This window comes from Pleurodeles waltl, chromosome 1_2, assembly GCF_031143425.1.
Source record: "Pleurodeles waltl isolate 20211129_DDA chromosome 1_2, aPleWal1.hap1.20221129, whole genome shotgun sequence".
NCBI classification, from domain to species: Eukaryota; Metazoa; Chordata; class Amphibia; order Caudata; family Salamandridae; genus Pleurodeles; species Pleurodeles waltl.
Genome location: NC_090437.1, coordinates 312,645,151 through 312,665,157, shown reverse-complemented (window position 1 = coordinate 312,665,157; position 20,007 = coordinate 312,645,151). Strand labels below are relative to the sequence as shown.

The following is a 20,007-nucleotide window of genomic DNA, read 5'->3' as shown; positions in this document are numbered from 1 at the left end:
GCCTTCCGGTCCAGAAAAACACTCCGGGACCGAAGAGCCAGGCGTCACCAAATGGCGTCCACGTCGACAAAACAACGTTTCGACGACGAAGAGGAAACATTCTCGGTTCCGGAATCAGAATCCGGAGACTCCGACGTCGAACAACAGCAACAAACTGTGAGTAAGACGTCGAAAACTAAATCCATCGACAAACCAAAAGCCCAGGGGACGCCACTGCCAACAGGCCATGGCTCGACCCATAAATCAGGCGACCCGTCGAAGGGGCCGAAAAAGGGCACGCCCATAGCGAAGACACCCGACTCCGGTCGAGGGACCGCCATGGAGCAACCTCGGAGCCGAGAAAGCTGCTCCGAGAGACAAAAACAAGATATCGGCACCGAAAAACATCGGCACCGAGAATCCATGCCGAAAGGAACAAAAATTCTGTCGGTGCCGAAACCGTAAAAAGATTCTCTCTCGGCGCCGAAAAATACCACACCTTCATCCTACTCAGAGGAACATGGACTAAGTGGCCAAATGCACAAATTTGGACAAGAGCTCCAAAGTGTAGAATCGGACTACACACAAAAGAGACTGTGCATCCAGCAAGATACAGGGAAGATATCAACCCTTCCCCCAATCATGAGGAAAAGAAGGATCGGACTTCCAAAGGATGACGCACAACCACAAGCCAAAGTGGTTAAAAAAGTCACGCCTCCGCCCTCTCCACCACAAGCATCGCCGGCACAAACACCGCCACAAATGCACTCACCAGCGCAAACTACCATAAGTCATGACGATCAGGATCAAGACGCTTGGGACCTGTATGACACCCCAGTGCCGGACAATGATCCCGAGTCATACCCCACAAAGCCGTCACCGCCAGAGGACAGTACCTCCTACTCGCAACTGGTGGCTAGGGCTGCAGACTTCCACAATGTCCAACTGCATTCCGATCCTATAGAGGATGATTTTTTATTTAACACCCTCTCGGCTACACATAGCCAATATCAATGTCTCCCAATGCTACCAGGGATGTTACGGCACGCAAAACAAATTTTTGAGGAGCCCGTAAAATCAAGAGCCATCACCCCAAGGGTGGATAAGAAATACAAACCACCACCCACAGACCCAGTGTTTATTACTTCGCAGTTACCACCCGACTCTGTGGTAGTAGGGGCAGCTCGCAAAAGAGCAAATTCACATACATCTGGCGACGCCCCACCTCCGGACAAAGAAAGCCGAAAATTTGACGCCGCAGGGAAAAGAGTGGCATCACAGGCAGCCAACCAGTGGCGCATCGCAAATTCACAAGCGCTGCTGGCCAGATATGACCGCGCACACTGGGACGAGATGCAACTTCTCGTAGACCATCTTCCCCAGGAATACCAAAAAAGGGCGCAGCAAATAGTGGAAGAGGGACAAACGATCTCAAACAATCAAATCCGCTCTTCACTAGACGCAGCCGATACTGCAGCAAGAACAGTCAACACTGCTGTCACCATAAGGAGACACGCTTGGCTACGCACTTCAGGCTTCAAACCTGAAATCCAGCAGGCTGTCCTTAATATGCCCTTCAACGAGAAACAACTGTTTGGCTCTGAAGTGGATACAGCCATTGAAAAACTTAAAAAGGACACAGACACGGCCAAAGCCATGGGCGCACTCTACTCCCCGCAGAGCAGAGGCTCTTTCAGAAAAACTCCATTTAGAGGGGGGTTTCGTGGCCAACCCACAGACACCACCAGCCAACAATCAAGAACCACACCATATCAGGGTTCCTTCCAAAGGGGAGGTTTCAGGGGATATCGGGGGGGTCAATTCCCAAGGAGTAGGGGAAAATTCCAGACTCCAAAAACACCTCCACCTAAACAGTGACTTTCAAGTCACGCAACCCCTTCACTCAACACCAGTGGGGGGAAGACTAAGCCAATTCTACCAATCTTGGCAACAAATTACAACAGACAATTGGGTATTAGCAATAATCCAACATGGCTATTGCATAGAATTCCACAACTTCCCACCAAACATCCCCCCCAAAACACGCAAAATGTCACAACAACATTTAGAACTTTTAGGACTAGAAGTTCAAGCACTACTGCAAAAGGATGCAATAGAATTAGTACCAGTACAACAAAAAAACACAGGAGTTTACTCCCTGTACTTTCTAATTCCAAAAAGAGACGAAACATTGAGACCAATATTAGATCTCAGGACACTAAATACCTACATCATATCGGACCATTTTCACATGGTCACACTACAAGACATCATTCCACTGCTCAAACAGCAAGATTACATGACCACATTGGACCTAAAGGATGCGTACTTTCATATACCAATACACCCTTCTCACAGAAAGTACCTACGGTTCGTATTCAAAGGAATACATTACCAATTCAAGGTGTTGCCATTCGGAATAACAACTGCGCCAAGAGTGTTCACAAAATGTCTAGCAGTGGTAGCAGCACACATCAGGAGACAACAGATACATGTGTTCCCTTACCTAGACGACTGGCTAATCAAAACCAACACAGTAAAACAATGCGCAAACAACACCACTTTTGTCATACAAACCCTTCACAAACTGGGGTTTTCCATCAACTACACAAAATCACACCTAGAACCGTGTCAAACACAACAATATCTAGGAGCAACCATCAACACATCAAAAGGAATTGCCACTCCAAGTCCACAAAGAGTGCAGGCATTCCACAAGCTAATAAGTGCTATGTCTCCAAACCAAAAGATACAAGCAAAATTTGCGCTAAAACTTCTAGGCATGATGTCATCATGCATAGCCATTGTCCCAAACGCAAGACTACACATGCGACCCTTACAACAGTGTCTAGCATCACAATGGTCACAGGCACAGGGTCAACTTCAAAATCTGGTGTTGGTAGACCGCCAAACATACCTCTCGCTTCTATGGTGGAACAGCAAAAATTTAAACAAAGGGCGGACATTTCAGGACCCAGTGCCTCAATACGTTATAACAACAGATGCTTCCATGACAGGGTGGGGAGCACACCTCAATCACCACAGCATTCAAGGACAATGGGATATACACGAAACAAAATTTCATATCAATTACCTAGAACTGTTAGCAGTATTTCTAGCGTTAAAAGCCTTCCAACCCATAATAACACACAAATACATTCTTGTCAAAACAGACAACATGACAACCATGTATTATTTAAACAAACAAGGAGGAACACACTCAACACAATTGTGCCTCCTAACACAAAAAATTTGGCAGTGGGCGATTCACAACAACATTCGCCTAATAGCACAATTTATTCCAGGAATACAAAACCAACTAGCAGACAACCTTTCGCGAGACCACCAACAAGTCCACGAATGGGAAATTCACCCCCAAGTTCTGAACAAGTACTTTCAAATTTGGGGAACACCCCAGATAGATTTGTTCGCAACAAGAGAAAACTAAAAATGCCAAAACTTCGCATCCAGGTACCCACACCGCGAATCACAAGGCAATGCTCTATGGATGAATTGGTCAGGGATATTTGCGTACGCTTTTCCCCCTCTCCCTCTCCTTCCATATCTAGTAAACAAGTTGAGTCAAAACCAACTCAAACTCATACTGATAGCACCCACATGGGCAAGACAACCTTGGTATACAACTCTACTAGACCTGTCACTAGTACCGCATGTCAAACTACCCAACAGGCCAGATCTGTTAACACAACACAAACAACAGATCAGGCATCCAAACCCAGCATCGTTGAATCTGGCAATTTGGCTCCTGAAATCCTAGAATTCGGGCACTTGGACCTCACACAAGAATGCATGGAGGTCATAAAACAAGCTAGAAAACCTTCCACTAGACACTGCTATGCATCTAAGTGGAAAAGATTTGTTTACTACTGCCATGCCCATCAAATACAACCAGTACATGCCTCTACTAAAGACATAGTAGGATACTTACTACATTTGCAAAAAGCAAATCTCGCTTTTTCATCTATAAAAATACACCTCGCAGCAATATCTGCCTACCTACAAACTACTCATTCATCGTCTCTATTTAGAATACCAGTTATTAAAGCATTCATGGAAGGGCTAAAAAGAATTATACCACCAAGAACACCACCAGTTCCTTCATGGAATCTTAACATCGTCTTAACAAGACTCATGGGTCCCCCTTTCGAACCCATGCATTCCTGTGAAATGCAATATCTAACTTGGAAGGTCGCATTTCTCATTGCAATCACATCCCTCAGAAGAGTAAGTGAAATACAGGCATTTACCATACAAGAACCATTTATTCAAATACACAACAATAAAATAGTTCTAAGAACAAATCCAAAATTTCTGCCAAAAGTAATCTCACCATTCCATTTAAATCAAACAGTAGAATTGCCAGTGTTCTTCCCACAACCAAATTCTGTGGCTGAAAGGGCACTACATACATTAGACATCAAAAGAGCACTAATGTATTACATTGACAGAACAAAGCTGATCAGGAAAACAAAACAACTGTTCATAGCTTTTCAAAAACCACACATAGGAAATCCAATCTCAAAACAAGGCATTGCTAGATGGATAGTCAGATGTATTCAAACATGCTATCTTAAAGCCAAAAGAGAATTGCCTATTACACCAAAGGCACACTCAACCAGAAAGAAAGGTGCTACAATGGCCTTTCTAGGAAACATTCCTATGAGCGAAATATGTAAGGCTGCAACCTGGTCTACGCCTCATACGTTTACTAAACACTACTGTGTAGACGTACTAAATGCACAACAAGCTACAGTGGGCCAAGCTGTACTAAGAACATTGTTCCAAACTACTTCAACTCCTACAGGCTAAACCACCGCTTTTAGGGGAGGTAACTGCTTTACAGTCTGTGCCACACATGTGTATCTGCAGCAACAGATGCCATCGAACTGAAAATGTCACTTACCCAGTGTACATCTGTTCGTGGCATTAGTCGCTGCAGATTCACATGTACCCTCCCACCTCCCCGGGAAGCCTGTAGCCGTTTAGAAGTAGATCATGAATCTTAAACTTCTGTACATTTGTAAAAAAATTATTATAAACTCTTAACGTACATACATATTCACTCCATTGCATGGGCACTATTTATAGCAAACAACTCCATCCTCACCCTCTGCGGGGAAAACAATCTAAGATGGAGTCGACGCCCATGCGCAATGGAGCCGAAGAGGGAGGAGTCCTTCGGTCCCGTGACCAAAAAGACTTCTTCGAAGAAAAACAACTTGTAATACTCCGAGCCCAACACCAGGCAGCGGACTGTGCCACACATGTGAATCTGCAGCGACTAATGCCACGAACAGATGTACACTGGGTAAGTGACATTTTCATTATCTCGGTTTGGAAAACTAAGGAAGAAGGCAATGAAAGGTGTTAGGCTGCCCACCTTACTTACTGGAGCTACTGTGTCAAATATTAATTAATAAAGAAAACACAATTTCTATCTACCATCGTGCCTTAAAGTTAAAACCTGAGGCTACTGTGCTCTAGTTCATCTCCCTCATGCCTATTCAGCGTCAGCCTTAACTGTGCCATTAGGAGCCAACTGCTGCTTCAGCAGTACATCTGGGACCAACCTGATATTTCTAACAAAGCACTTCCAATTCTCCTTGCTTTGTTTCTGAAGAATTGCCTGTTTTGATTAGCTAGCGCTCCTGTTTTTTTTTAGTTTTTTTTTTTTAACAGAAGTCACTTCTTGATTTTGGCTTTAGCCTCTCTGTTTATCCTCCAAGCTGAGGGTCGGGCTTCAACTCTCAAAAGACTCCATTGTTATCAGTTATTGGTCAGATCTCCATCTCACTATGGGGACAGAAATAAGAATCTGATTTGATTAACGGTGATTTCACCTATTGAAACAGCCATACGCTTGACCTAACGCGGCAGGGGGTGGAGTCAGATTAGAGAATCCTCCACTAGACCTTTGACTAGAGACTGAGGCCCTCATTACGGCTTTGGTGGTCTTTTATGTAAACTGCTGAAGCTGCTGCAGCCAGCATACCATACCATACAGTATGCTGGCTGCCGTATTAGGAGCGTTTCCACCCGCTGGCCCAGCGGAAAACTCACCACAACATTGAGAGACAACATATTCTGCTTCTTCTCTCTTTTTTGGTTTTAGTAAGTAAATCCAGTTTGATAAATTAATAAATAATATATTTGGCTGAGAAGTCCAACCTCTGATTAGCTAGGCACATGCTGTGCTAGTTAGACACTGCACATTTAGGAAACCCCAGGGTGAGACAGGCTTTCCATCATGTAATGTAGGGTCAGAGAGACAGTTTGTTTTTCCGGCTCACCTCAGAAGGATCCCCTAACACCGTTGCCTTTCTAAAGCTGTGTTTTAGCTGCTAACTTACATTTTGTTTGTGTGTGGGGGAGGGGCTGAGGGGCATTTAGGGGGTGGTTGACGTTGTCTTCAATTTTCCTGTGATTTCTTTTTGCAGTGCTTCTTTTTCTTCTGCTCTGTCCTCTGAGATATTTCTCCTGACAGCACTACTTTGATCACCATACTGGCAATTTTTGACAGGTGCCCCTCATGCGGAGGTAAGAAATCCTCCATCTGTCTGAAGATGCCTTACTGGTGCCTCAGGGTATAAGGGAGGAGGTTTGCCTGAAGGCAAAGCACGGGGAGTTGGCTGCTGTGCCTCGTGGTCCACCTGTTCTAAAAGTCTAAGGGAGTTTTCTATGTCTTCGTCAACCACTGGTCTGATTTCCCTTTGGGACACTCGGGCTACTCCTCAAGTCGCGTTCACTCCTGCTCTGGTCTACATAAAGGCACTGGACATGTAGACATTTGTCCCTAGATTGTCGACATTAACTGTTTCTAGAGTTTCCTTTTCAGTGTCTGAAGCTCCCTCTTCAGTGAGGTCTGTCTGTGTTGAGGGTCACAAGTACTACAAGGACTCCTCCTGCCTCATATGGCACCAAAATGCCAGATGATGACATCTAGAAAAAAGAGGAGATCCTGGAGGTGCATCTTAGATGTTCCACTATTTCCAGAATCTCATCCATCTACAGAAGCTTCCCCCTACTTCCATCAGTCAGATTACTCTCAGCCACCTTGAGGCCCAGTGGGTCCATCTGCGCCTTCAGCACTGCCTAATGTGGGTGAGAATCCTCCAATGCCCCTCCCTAAGCGTTGCAAAAGAAGGAAAAACATGGCCATTGCAATACATCGCAGGATGAGCCAGCGAGAAAAAGGAGGAAGCTCTAAACGGATCTCACAGATCAAAATCACTCATCCCTGCAAGACAAATTTCATCCTCTTCAGGTTCAGATATAAGTAGGCTCTCAGTTATGTCTGTGGACTCCTCACCTCTTAGATATCCCTGGTATCCCTCGTATCCTTGGAGAAGGATGTGTTTTATTTTATGAAATATCTAATAGGACTGCCTGAAAACGTAATGTTCAAACATCTACTACATTTTTGAGACTTTACTTATCTTTCAGCCTCTGCTCCCAAAACCTCAGGGCAAAACTTCTAGTTTCTATAATTCCTGGCCTCCTAGACCCAAGCATTGGTAAATATAATACTATTATTGTAGAGCTGAGCCTTGTTATAGGATACATTAAATATGTGTTGTTTTAAAATGCCACTATGCTGTGCAGTAATGTATGACAAAATGTGCAGCAACTGTGTGTTATGTAGTCCACTACTGTGCATTTCATGCCCTGCTGATAGCCTTGGCATTGCCAACGTCGCTGATCAGCATGATTTGTTTTCACAGGTGTACTTTGGCACATCACATCCAAGGTCATACATCTCTGCGAATGTTACTGGGTTCAAGTGTGTCACTGGCATGTCGTGCTTGATGCGGAAGGATGTATTGGACCAAGCGGGTGGACTAATAGCTTTTGCCCAGTACATAGCTGAAGATTATTTCATGGCCAAAGCAATAGCAGACCGGTAAGATAAGGCGCCTTTCCTTTTAAAAGTGTGTTTGTATTAGAATTTCTACCTTCTTGTGTATGTATTAATGCACATTGCTTTGTAGGAGTGCTGGTGTCCTCAAGAACAAGATACCACTTATGCTAAGATTATCGTTTCTCTGTAGTGCACGTTCCTTTTGATGTGATTTCTTTTTGCATGAAAAGCAGTTCCGATTGGATGTTTGTAGGGTATTTTTTGTTTTTCCTGTTCCTTTTTTTAATACCCCAGGGTGACCTGCCCTTACTAAATTAAAGAGCTGCAGAAATAGTTATACTAGTTAACATTAATGAAGGAATTTTTGGAAGTTTAAAAGCTATCAACTGCATAGTATGACATGAAGAAATGTGCATAGTCTAGCAATGTGTCCAACACACCAGTACATATTTTCTGTTTTTTAAGTAGTACCTGTTTCATAGAGCAGGCCCAACGCATGGCCAGTATCTTACATTAAATTTTATCAATCCATTCCTCCATACCTGCTTCCCACTGCAGATTCCTTTTGCTTGTGTTTGGGTATGTAGGGCTTCCGTATGTTTCGCTTTGTGGATCTGAATCTAGCACAGTTGCTTGCGTTTATATATAACCCTGCCTCGAGTGTTTTTTTAAAAATTAATAAATATAACTTGTAATGTATGAAGAACTGCATGCTGCTTTTAGACACACAGGAGGTTCAGTGTGGGTACTGAGTATGGGAACAAAAGTTGACTTCAGGCACATTGCTGTCTTTTACATTACCTACCATTCACATTTCTGTTCTCACAAATCTTTGGGGTGTTATGTTCTTTTTATCGTCTTCTGTGGACAGTTCATATCCTATTGGAGGTTTATGGCTGTATTTGATATTTTGTTGTTTCATTCCACCTGGCCAACTGCCAGTGCCCCGTACTGGCTCTATCCGTGATTTTCAGGTCTGGGCCTTAACGGTTGTTCTCTAAAATTGTGAAGGCTCATTTTAGATTGGCTTTATGTTTTCACTTCTACTTTTTTATGGACTGCTTGTTTGAATTTTTGTTTTGACCAGAGGCTTTTATCTTTAATGGAAGATGTCATTTTCTAAGTAAATTAACTCTATAGGAAAGCACTCTGAAGTAATATAATATTCTGTAGGGCTTAACTTGCAAGGAAAGTGTAAAGATACATGGATGCATTCTACCTTCCAGCAAATAGCTGAAAAGCAAGACGGTAGTGTTGGCCATGCCAAGAAGGAGTTAATGATTCCTTGAGATTGTTGTCAGCGTTGCTTAAACAGATTATGTGCTTAAAGAACCTTTATGTACTTTATTTAACCATAACCAGAAAATGAACATTGTCGCTCAGAATGGTGTACCGCAAAAAGATTCCCTTTAACCTGTTGGGTGCCTTGGACGAGCTGGTCTCGCCCTCGGCCATGGTTGCCGAGGACGAGACCAACTCGTCCTGCTATGGGCCCTAGCGCTCCACCCCACTCCCCGAAGGCCTGGCACCCCCCTCCCCTGGGCAAGGATGGAAGAGGAGCCGCCTCCCCTTCCAACCCCACCCCCGTCCTGGATCCCCCTGTGGCATCTGATGACGGTTGCAGCATCAGAGGCTTCTCCCACAACGCTGGAAGCTCAGCAAAAGCATTTCTCCTATCACGTTGCGGGAGCGAGAGAGGCATGAAAGGAAAGGCCTTTCCTTTCCTTTCATGTCTCTCTCTGCATTTCTACTGCCAGATTGCGATGCGATTGGGCAGCAGAAATGCCCACTAGACACCATGGAATAGTTTTTTTGTATTTCCGCATACGGGGATGGCCCCTTGGGTAAGGGCCGCTCCCCAGGGGGCAATTTATTTTAAGACCGTGTCTGACACCTCCACCTCTTCTCCCCCCATCAGTCGGGGAGGGGGAATGGTGGCAGAAACCCAGAGACACCAGGAATTGGTTTTTTTGTGTTTTTTTTTTTTTATATGTGAGGGGCGACCCCTTAGGCTAATATCGCTCCCTTGGGGGGCAAATTGTCTTTAGGCTATTTCTTCTCCCCTTGGAAGCAGATCAGCCTATTTGTATTAGGCCAATCTGCCCTCAAGGGGGGGCAGAAACCACTAGACAGCAGGGATTTTTATTTCTTTTGCGTCAATTTCACGCAAGGGGAGCAACCACTTAAGCAAGGGTCGCTCTCCTGGGGGCGAATTTATTTTAGGCCATTTCTGCTCCCCTTGGGGGCAGATTGGCCGATTTCTATTAGGCTGATCTGCCTCTGGAGGGACAGAAATCACTTAGGCGCACCAGGGATTAGTTTGTGTGGGTATGTGTGTGTTTTGTTTGGGGGACAGCCCCTTTAGTCAAGGGTCACTCCCCATGGGGGGGGGGCACATTACTGTTGGTCATATCTGCCCCCTTTTTTGGAATGCCCATTGGGGGCAGAAAGGCCACCAGAGACCAGGGAAGATTTTTTTTTTTTTGTTGTTTTTAAAAGACGGTGGGGGGTATGGCCATACCCCCACCCCAAATAAATGGGGACAAAATTGTTCTGCCCACCAGTGGACAGATGGTGCAATTACCCCTGATCCACTCCCTGGTGGGGACAGAAAGCCTACTAGATGCCAGGGAATAAAAAATAAAAAATAGTGGGGTGGTGGCTACCAACCAATATGGGCCTGGTTATGCCCCACCCCCAACTGAAGGGGGTAACAGTCTTTCAGCTCTGCCCCGCACACTAAAATATCTTAGGCCACCGCAAGCAAGAGACATCTGATTAGTTTGGGTTTTGGTTTTACGTTTGGGCCATGAGAGCTTGTCTATCTCTCAAAATCGTCCCACTTGGAATGGTGAGGGCTGCACTTGTTGGACTTTCAGACGCTGCCATGGAGAAAAATCCACAAGACCTAGACACATCTGAAAACTAAACATCTGGGTGAGTCCAGGGTGGTGTGCTTCACATGCACCTCGCACCATTTTCATACCCACAATGCCCTGCAAACCTCCAACTTTGCTGGAAATCACACATTTTTCCCACATTTTTGTGATGGAACCTTCTGGAATCTGCAGGAATCTACAAAATTCCTACTATCCAGCATTGTCGCATACATTCCGATATAAATTCTTCCCCACTTGTCAGCCTAAAATTTTCTTTCTTCAAACTGCCTTTTTGGACCCGCTTTGGTTCCCCCTCAATTTCGACGTGTTTTTGGCTCTTCCCTGTCACAGGCACTTGGCCCACCTACACAAGTGATATATAATTTTTACCAGGAGACTGAGGGGAACGGTGGGTGGTAGGAAATTTGTCCCGGTGCGGTGATCCCACACAGAAATGTGGGAAAAATGTGGTTTTTTTTTTGTTGTTTTTTGTTGTTTTGTTTTAGCTACGTTTGAGGTTTGCTGAGGATTCTGGGTATGAAAACACTGGGGGATCCATGCAAGTCAGACCTCCCTGGACTCCCTCAGGTGTCTAGTTTTCAGAAATGGTTGGTTTGGTAGGTTCCCTATATGGCTGCTGAGACCAGGACCAAAAACGCAGGTCCCCCACCCCTGCAAAAACAGGTAGTTTTGTATTTGATAATTTTGATGTGACCACATAGTGTTTTGGGGCATTTTCTTTCGCGGGCACTAGGCATTCCCACACAAGTGAGGTGCCATTATTATCGGGAGGCTTGGGGGGGTGGGGGGTAGGTATGCTGGGTGGAAGGAAATGTGTGGCTACTCAAGCCACTCCATCCTAGATTTCCCATAGGTGTCTAGTTTTCAAAAATGCACAGGTTTGGTAGGTTTCCCTAGGTGCCACCTGAGCTAGAGGCCAAAATCCACAGCTAAGCACTTTGCAAAAAAACAGCTCTGTTTTCTTTGGGAAAATGTGACTTGTCCACGTTGTCTTTTGGGGCATATCCTGTCGCGGGCACTAGGCCTAGCCACACAAGTGAGGTGCCATTATTATTGGGAGACTTGGGTGGGATGCTGGGTGGAAGGAAATGTGTGGCTCCTCTTAGATTCTAGAACAATCTCACCGAAATTTGAGGAAAAAATGTGTTTGTTTTTTTGTCCAAATATTGAGTTTTGCAAAGGATTCTGGGTAACAGAACCTGGTGAGAGCCCCACAAGTCACCCCATTCTGAATTCCTCTAGGTGTCTAGTTTTCAAAAATGTATAGGTTTGCTAGGTTTCCCTAGGAGCCGGTTGAGCTAAAGGCCAAAATCCGCAGCTAGGCACTTTCCAAAAAACAGGTCAAATTTCAATGTAAAAATGTGATGTGCCCATGTTGCATTTCCTGTTGCGGGCATTAGGCCTACCCACACAAGTGAGATACCATTTTTATTGGGAGACTTGGGGGAACACAGAATAGCATAACAAGTTTCGTTGCCCCTTGTCTGTCTCTACATTTTTACATTCCAAATGTAAGACAGTGTGTAAAAAAGACGGCTACTTGAGAAATGCCCTGCTTCTCAACACCTTATCTTGTGCCCAGTTTGGAAATACAAAGGTTTCCTTGATACCTATTTTTCACTCTCTATATTTGATCAAATGATTTGCTGTATACCAGGTATACAAGGAAACCCCATTGCAAGGTGCAACTCCTTTATTGGCTCTGCGAACCTAGGGTTCTTGATGAACCTACAGGCCCAATATATCCCCGCAAAAAGAAGAGTCCAGCAGCCGTAACGGTATATTCCTTTTGAAAGTCTAACATCGCAGAAAAAAAAGTTAGAGTAAAACGTGGGGAGAAATGGCTGTTTTTTTTCACCTCCATTTTAATTTTATTTTTATTTTAGCTGTTATTTTCTGTAGCAAACCCTTGTAGGATCTACACAAATGACCCCTTGGTGAATTCAGAATGTTGTCTACTTTTCAGAAATGTTTAGCTTTCCGGGATCCAGCATTGGTTTCACACCCATTTCTGTCACTAACTTGAAGGAGGCTAAAAGTACGGAAAATACTAAAAATGAAGTATGTCCCAGTAAAATGCCAAAATTGTGTTGAAAAATGTGGTTTTCTGATTCAAGGCTGCCTGTTCCTGAAAGCTGGGAAGATGGTGAATTTAGCACCTCAAACCCTTTGTTCATGCCATTTTCAGGGAAACAAACACAAGCCGCCTTTTGCAGCCCTTTTTTCCATTTTATTTTAAAACAATGAACTTTTAGCTTTTTTTTTTGGCTAATTTCTTGGTGTCCTCCAGGGGAACCCATAAACTCTGGGTACATGTAGAATCCGTAGGATGCTGGAAAAAAAGGACGCAAATTTGGCATGGGTAGCTTATGTGGACAAAAAGTTATGAGAGCCTGAGCACAAACTGCCCCAAATAGCCAAAAAAAGACTTGGCCCCTGAGGGGGTGAAAAGGCCTGGCAGCGAAGGGGTTAAGAGGGCAAATGTATATTTCCACACCTTGAGAATCCCATGAAAATTGGAGCTCATTTCTCACACATCTATTAACTAGCTGTTCTTCGTCTGACCACACTCCTTGCCCCCTGAGATCTTCTTATAAGTAGGCTTTAGGATGTTGCGTGGGCTTCTTTTCTTATTCTGTTGCCATTAATTTAGAGGGCAGCTAATGCAATTACTGGAAACCAGTTTCTGCTGAGTTAGTGATGGCGCATGGATATTTCAGACATAGTTATTAGTCATTCCTTAATGGTCTGAGCAGTACGCTAAGTGTATGATCGGTTCGTTCTCCATTTCGTGGTACTTTATAATGCGACTTAATAGCATTGCAAGTGAAAATTTCATTTTAAAACATGAGTAATGGCGCAGAATAATTTAGGATAACTTAGGATCTCTTTCACTGTCCTGTTTATTACAAGAACTTCAAAATGCTCATCATTTTTTTAATTACATCTTCATTATAATTGTAATACCAATGAATATTTGTACACAATAAATGCCATTTGTTTTAGCTCCATAAATTAAAGGGGATTAGATTTCTAGCAAAGAAAGCATGACCATGCAATAATATCTGCAGGTTCCTAATCACTTTCATTATGTTAGTTTTGTTCGAAAGATCTGGATAGCAAGATCCGTCTGGCGACTGAATCTAAGCTCTGCAAGGTGTCCTTCATTCAGTTTGTGGCCTTTTCTCCTAACCCGACAGTCCAGATTCCTCTTTTTTCAAGGACAGAATACAACAGCAGGCTTCTTTCAGAAGTATAGGTCCTGTAATTTTGGCAAAACAACAACACAGTCCCGATGAACGTTTCCATGGGCTGGTGCACAGAGCACTGTCATGAGTGTAGGTGAAGTGCAAGTTACAAGCTCAGGGGCAGTCGGTTGTTAATTAAAACTCTTTGGGGGACACTAGTGCAAAATAAACACCAGATGTCCGTCAATCCAGACAGAATGCATGTTCTTAAAATTTAAGGGATTTTGCACAGCTTCTTGTAGGGGCCTGACACCAATGGTCACTGGAATGTGGTTCTACCTGAGAGAAACCAAACACTTAAAGCCATGGTTCACAGATTGCTAAACACTTGCAGGCAAAGGACAGAGGAACAGGGTGGCACTGGAAATGAAAGGTGAGGTAGAACTGATTACAGGTTCAGCAGCATGTATAGATAAAAAAAAAACAAAGACAAACCTGAAGGCGAATCACCATTTTGTACAGCATTCACTGTGTCATTGTGTTCTCCCTCGGGCACAGTTCTTCCTTCGAACTGTTTTACACAATCCACCCCAATCCTGGGAATGTAACAAAACCACTTGCACGGACTGTCAGGGGCGGGCCCTCTCCTTTTCAGGTGCTTGTGCCAGTGGCTTATAACCGGCAGCCACCATTCGTGCTGTTTTTTTTGTATTTTTAGGCCATCCCCTGATTACGAAATATGGTATATTTTAGGTCCCCCTCCTGACGAACAAAGCCCTTCATACTTGGTGAAGATCTCGCGTATCTTGCAACACCCCCAGCGACTTCAGATGTCTAGTTCAGTGGCAGAAATACTCCTACATTGTAACAAAAGAAAAACGGGGCACAGTAGCACTTTTTCCTTGTCACGTGAGGACTGTTGCATCCACAACACCATTTAGCACACATCATATTTTAAAGATTTCGGCGGTGAAGTGTTGTTTTATAAAATGTCTCCAGAATTGGGTTGTGTTGCTTGGTTATTATTTTTAAATGGGTTTGGTTTGCTCACTACCATTCCTTTAATAAAACGGTGGTCACTTAAAACGGAATTTCTTATTTCCATGCACTCTGTATCCAGGCTGCCTTAAGGGGACAGTGTCCAAGATGACAAAATGAAATAGGTTCAGTGTGTCTTGCATATTTGTAATATTGCCACCAGCACTTGAAAAACTGTGGTTTTCAAAGATCTGAACCTGTAATTTTTGCCGCTTTGCTGTATTCTGGCCAGAAGATCATTCAGTAGTTTTCCGTTCTTGATAGGTCTTAGTCCTAACGTGGAGAACACCTTTTGGTGTTTTGTTGGTGTCATACTACTGCTGTTGTAGGACTCAGGGATCCCACTTGGCCTATATATAGTGAAGAATAACTTTTAGATGATGTGTGAATCCTTTTTCCACATTACCTGATTGTACAAGCATTACATCTTAACCATAATGCACTTCTTGATGGGCAACCATTAACCATTACATGCTAGTTCCACTATGGGACATTATGCAGACTACACTTGGTTCTTGCTTTACTGCCTTGATCGAATAAGAGCTCTTATGTTGGGTGTCCACTTTGGAGTGTTTAAGGAGGTTATGATAATTCTTCCAAATCTAAAGTTCAAGTTACAGTGCTTAGTGTACTTTGATACTTGAATCTATATGTATCTCTACCCTTTCCGTTTTCCTGAAACTAACAGACTCGGACTTTCCATTAGTTCTGTGGAGAGCATTACTTTGATATCAATAAAGGCTAGTTTGTTGTACTTCTATAATATATCAAACAGTTGTGAGAAGCTGCAGTCTGCTTTATTTGTCAGATTTGTATATTATTGCTTTTTTTTGCTTTTCTTGTATATTTCCACAGGCTTCACTCTTTTGCCACAGAGAGCGTTGTGCACTTGTATTTTAATTCCCCCATGTACATTCCAGAAGCCAACATCTGTGCCTCAAGCTTCTATTCTATGTGTCAAACTAAAGGTTTACTACTATTGAAAAGCTACTGTTGGAGGTGCAGCAATGTTAAATTTATCGTTCAGTACCTCTCACAGTGCTTCTAAATTATTTTCTTCTGGACATTTATTGCAGTGTTAGCAATTGTCACCCAGCCTTCCAGTTTAAAAATGCAGAAGATCTACATTGGACGATTTGCAGAACATAATCTGGGTCCCTTGAAGGACGTTCAACAATAATTAATGTCTTTGTCAGGTGGTCATCAATTCAAGAAGGCATTAAAGATCCTTAGCAATTCTCCCATCCGAGCCATATGGCCAGTAGGTTCGTGATGGGAGCCCTAAAAATGTTAGAAGTGTATGGGATGCACACAGCAAGCGATAGACAGCGTTTTTGCCCATTTGTTTTAAAGAGCCTTGCAATGTGACCTTTAAGAATTTTGATTGGATTCTGTGTATTTCATGTCGGTGATAATCTGCTTCTGCTTTTCTTTTCCAACGCTTTGGACCACCCTTGCTTTTTGCACTGATTATAGCTTCTGCAAGTTTTTTTAAAACTCTGCTCCGGTTTCTTTTTCAGGGGTTGGAAATTCGCCATGGCCACTCAAGTTGCAATGCAGAACTCTGGTTCATATTCCATTTCTCAGTTTCAGTCCAGAATGATAAGGTAAATTTCAGATGTTATGCGCATCACTGTTTTATCGTTGTCTATAGTTTCACACACTTCTTTTTTTCTGTTATCTTTGAAAGGCAGATTATTCTTTTTTTATTTTATTTTATTTTTGCTTGCACATCTAAATTATGCGTTTGTTATTTGGATGTATTTCATGTTGAACAAATATCCTGATACTACATTCTAACTTATGAAAATAAATCAAACCACAGCATTCCAATCTGCTTAACCAATTCTTGTTTGGATATGCTAATACTTGGCTGCAATTCACTTTTATTCGGTTTCACTACATATTCTCTGAAATTGATTGCGATGCTGACACTTTGTGCATATTTTATGCAAGAAGGGAAAAATATTTAGACCTTTATAACCAAGCATCAGTTACACTATGAAGTAGTTTATATATGTACTGGTCTTCTGCTACATCAAAGTGTGCACTTTGAAGTTGGGGCTGTGTTGCATATTAGTTCTTGAAGATCTAGTTGTGGTCATGTCTGTTTGTGTCATAAGCATTGGGAACACTCACATTACCTGTGTGTCATTCAGAAAATTATGTCTTTCAGAGGAGAGCAAAGAGCCATGAGTTGAGGTTACCCTACTTAAGTTATTGCCAGCAAGGGTCTTCCTCTTAGGATCAGACAGTCCAGGCCGTGCACTCAGGAACATCAGCTTTAGTGTCCCCAAAATGTGCATACTGTCGTCACATGTTTGATTTTAAACCAAGGTTTACTGCATTGCTCTTCCACTGTCGTGCCCAAAGCTAGTCAATCCAATTAGGTGTCTTTTGAGCTTGACTGTTGTACAGCAGTGCCATTGGGTGACACGTACAAATAAGACCAAAACAAGATATCTGTCTTTTTCAGGAAACTTGGTCTGCAGAACAGTTATCCATACAAGGCTTTACAACCTATTTTTCTGCTGCCCAACCTGCCTCTGTTGGCTTTGGAAGACAGATAGGAGGGTTAATGATTTTATTGAACAATAAGCTAGAATGTGACCACTCCATGATAAAGTTTAATTCCTATGATCTGCTGGGTGTCCAACTCACATTCCGACCTGGATTCAGGATGATTGTTCTGAATACTTATGCAAGATCCGTTCCCCGTGGGTCAGAATCAATTGTTCTCACCAGCTGACGGATTATATAGAGCTTCTGGACCCTTCAGATCTTCTGATTATAGCAAGTGATTTTAATTGTTCTTTTGTGTTGGACAACACCATCAGCAATCTGACTTCTGAGGAGGACGAATATTGGGGTATTCCCCAATCTAAGGAAATGGCGTTTTTGGCCGTTTCCCGTGTTGCATCTCAGTTGTCTTCCCTTTGTCTGAAATATGGCCTGAGAGAATGTAACGGCCGCACTAAATCTGATTCAGAGCGAGCCATCACTTTCAAGCGAGGGCTTTCCTTTAGTACTATTGATTATATTCTGGTGGACATTAGGCAATGGTCAAGTTCACTGGACATGGAAATTTTACCTCGCTTGGATAGCGATCATAATCCTCTGTGCCTTGTACTGACCAACCATGCATTTTTAAGAGTCCAGCAGATAACGATCACTAACGTCCCACTCCCTTACCTGAACCATAGACGTTCTCGGGTCTCCTGGCCAAAGGTGGAATCCAACCCGTATTTGATTGGGGAAATATATTCATCATTTTTAAAACTCTTTGCAGACTATGAGGAACAAGAAGCCTCTGATATTCCCATTATGGCTATCCACAATAAATTGGTGGATTCCCTACAGGGTATCTTCTATAGGGAAATCCCTTCCAAACCGAGACCTGCTGACACCCCTCGTAGGGATTGGTATAATCAGGATTGTGTGCGAGCAAGATCTAATTTAAACAAGGCTGTAAAAAACTCTACCCAAGTGGCTATTAAAGAGGCCCGACGTAGGTATGTTAATGCCCTTAAACAAGCAAAAAAAGACTGGAATAATGAGATATGGCAGAAGCTGCTTGCAGCAGTCAAATACAAAGATGATAGTTCCTTTTGGCGGCTGTTGACCTCTAGTTCGAAAAGGGGCAATGATGACATTGGTATGTACATACAGCCCGAAAGATGGGTGTCCTATCTTTCTGGAATTTATGCTCTGCCTGCACCGCAAGCTCTGGAGGACCCTGGATATGATGAGCGTTGGGCCGTTAACAAGACTTCAACTGAGAGTATTGTTTTTACCTTAGCCGAAACAACAGCTGCAATTAATTCTCTGAGGCCAGCCAAAGCCCCTGGTCCAGATAAGATCCCAGGGGACCTGTTTAAATCAGAACCAAAGAGATGGGCATGGTACATCAATTTATTGTCTAATGCCATAGCAGCTGGTAGCCCTATTCCAGATTCTTGGCGTGGCGCAGAAATAATACCAATTCACAAAAAGGGTGATGTAGGTTCACCTTTAAACTATCGACCAATCAGCCTTATCGATATCCTTCAGAAGACGTTTGCCAAGCAAGTCCCAGATAGGCTTACCGATTGGATCCAAAACAACCAAATTTTATCCCCCTTACAGGCCGGTTTTCGGCCTAAAACTAACACTATGGACCAAGTCTTCAGGCTGTCATTACTATTTTGGAAGTATGTCACCCTATCCAAGCAAAAACTTTGTTGCTTTTGTTGATCTAAGATCTGCATTCGATTTTGTCCCAAGAGAGAAACTATGGGGAGTACTAAATAAAATCGGTATCCCAGGAAATTTAGTGCATTTAATTCAAAGATTACATGAAAAAACATTTGCACAAGTCAGATGGGGTAAGCAGGGGGAACTCACCGACAAAATAGATATTAGGAGAGGAGTGCGCCAGGGTTGTGTTCTTGCCCCAACATTATTTACATTGTTTATCAACGAGGTGGTGCAAGTCGTTCCCAACTGCCAAAATGCTGCTCCATCCTTGAACAACCATAAAATTCCAATTTTGCTATTTGCTGACGATTCCCTCCTGATCTCCAGAACTCCTATGGGTCTCCAGGTACTTGTGGATAAGTTTAGTTTGTTTGTGGTGACTATGGACTTGAACTCAACCATAGCAAAACTAAACTCATGACCCTGGGCTGTGGCCCCACTAAGAGATACTCAATTTTCTATAATGGTACCCCCCTAGGTATGGTAAGCTCCATAGATTATTTGGGGGTGAGAATTAGCAACAATCTGCATTGGGGGGCCCAAATCGATAAAAGTTTAGCTCTTCTGGCACAGAGATCTGGGGCCATTTTACGCTTTCACAAGTCTACCTCTGAGAGAGTGATTACTCCAACTATTAAAATGTACAGAGCAAAGGCACAGAGCGCTGCGGTCTACGGGGCAGAAATTTGGGGGTCCTCGAACACTGGCAAGCTTGCAGTGGGGGAAAACAACTTTGTAAGGTCAACTTTGGCCTGTCCTCGCAGTACCCCACTGCTGCCTATGTTCT

General features: G+C 43.3%; 1 protein-coding gene across 1 annotated transcript in view; it reads left to right on the top strand.

The window, feature by feature from the left end:
* Nucleotides 1–20,007, top strand: part of UGCG (UDP-glucose ceramide glucosyltransferase) — a 116,838-nt gene that overhangs the window by 81,578 nt on the left and 15,253 nt on the right. The window contains exons 6-7 of the mRNA XM_069238731.1: nucleotides 7,722–7,900; nucleotides 16,505–16,591. Coding sequence (XP_069094832.1) covers nucleotides 7,722–7,900; nucleotides 16,505–16,591 — 266 coding nt within the window. The remainder of the gene's footprint in view (nucleotides 1–7,721; nucleotides 7,901–16,504; nucleotides 16,592–20,007) is intronic.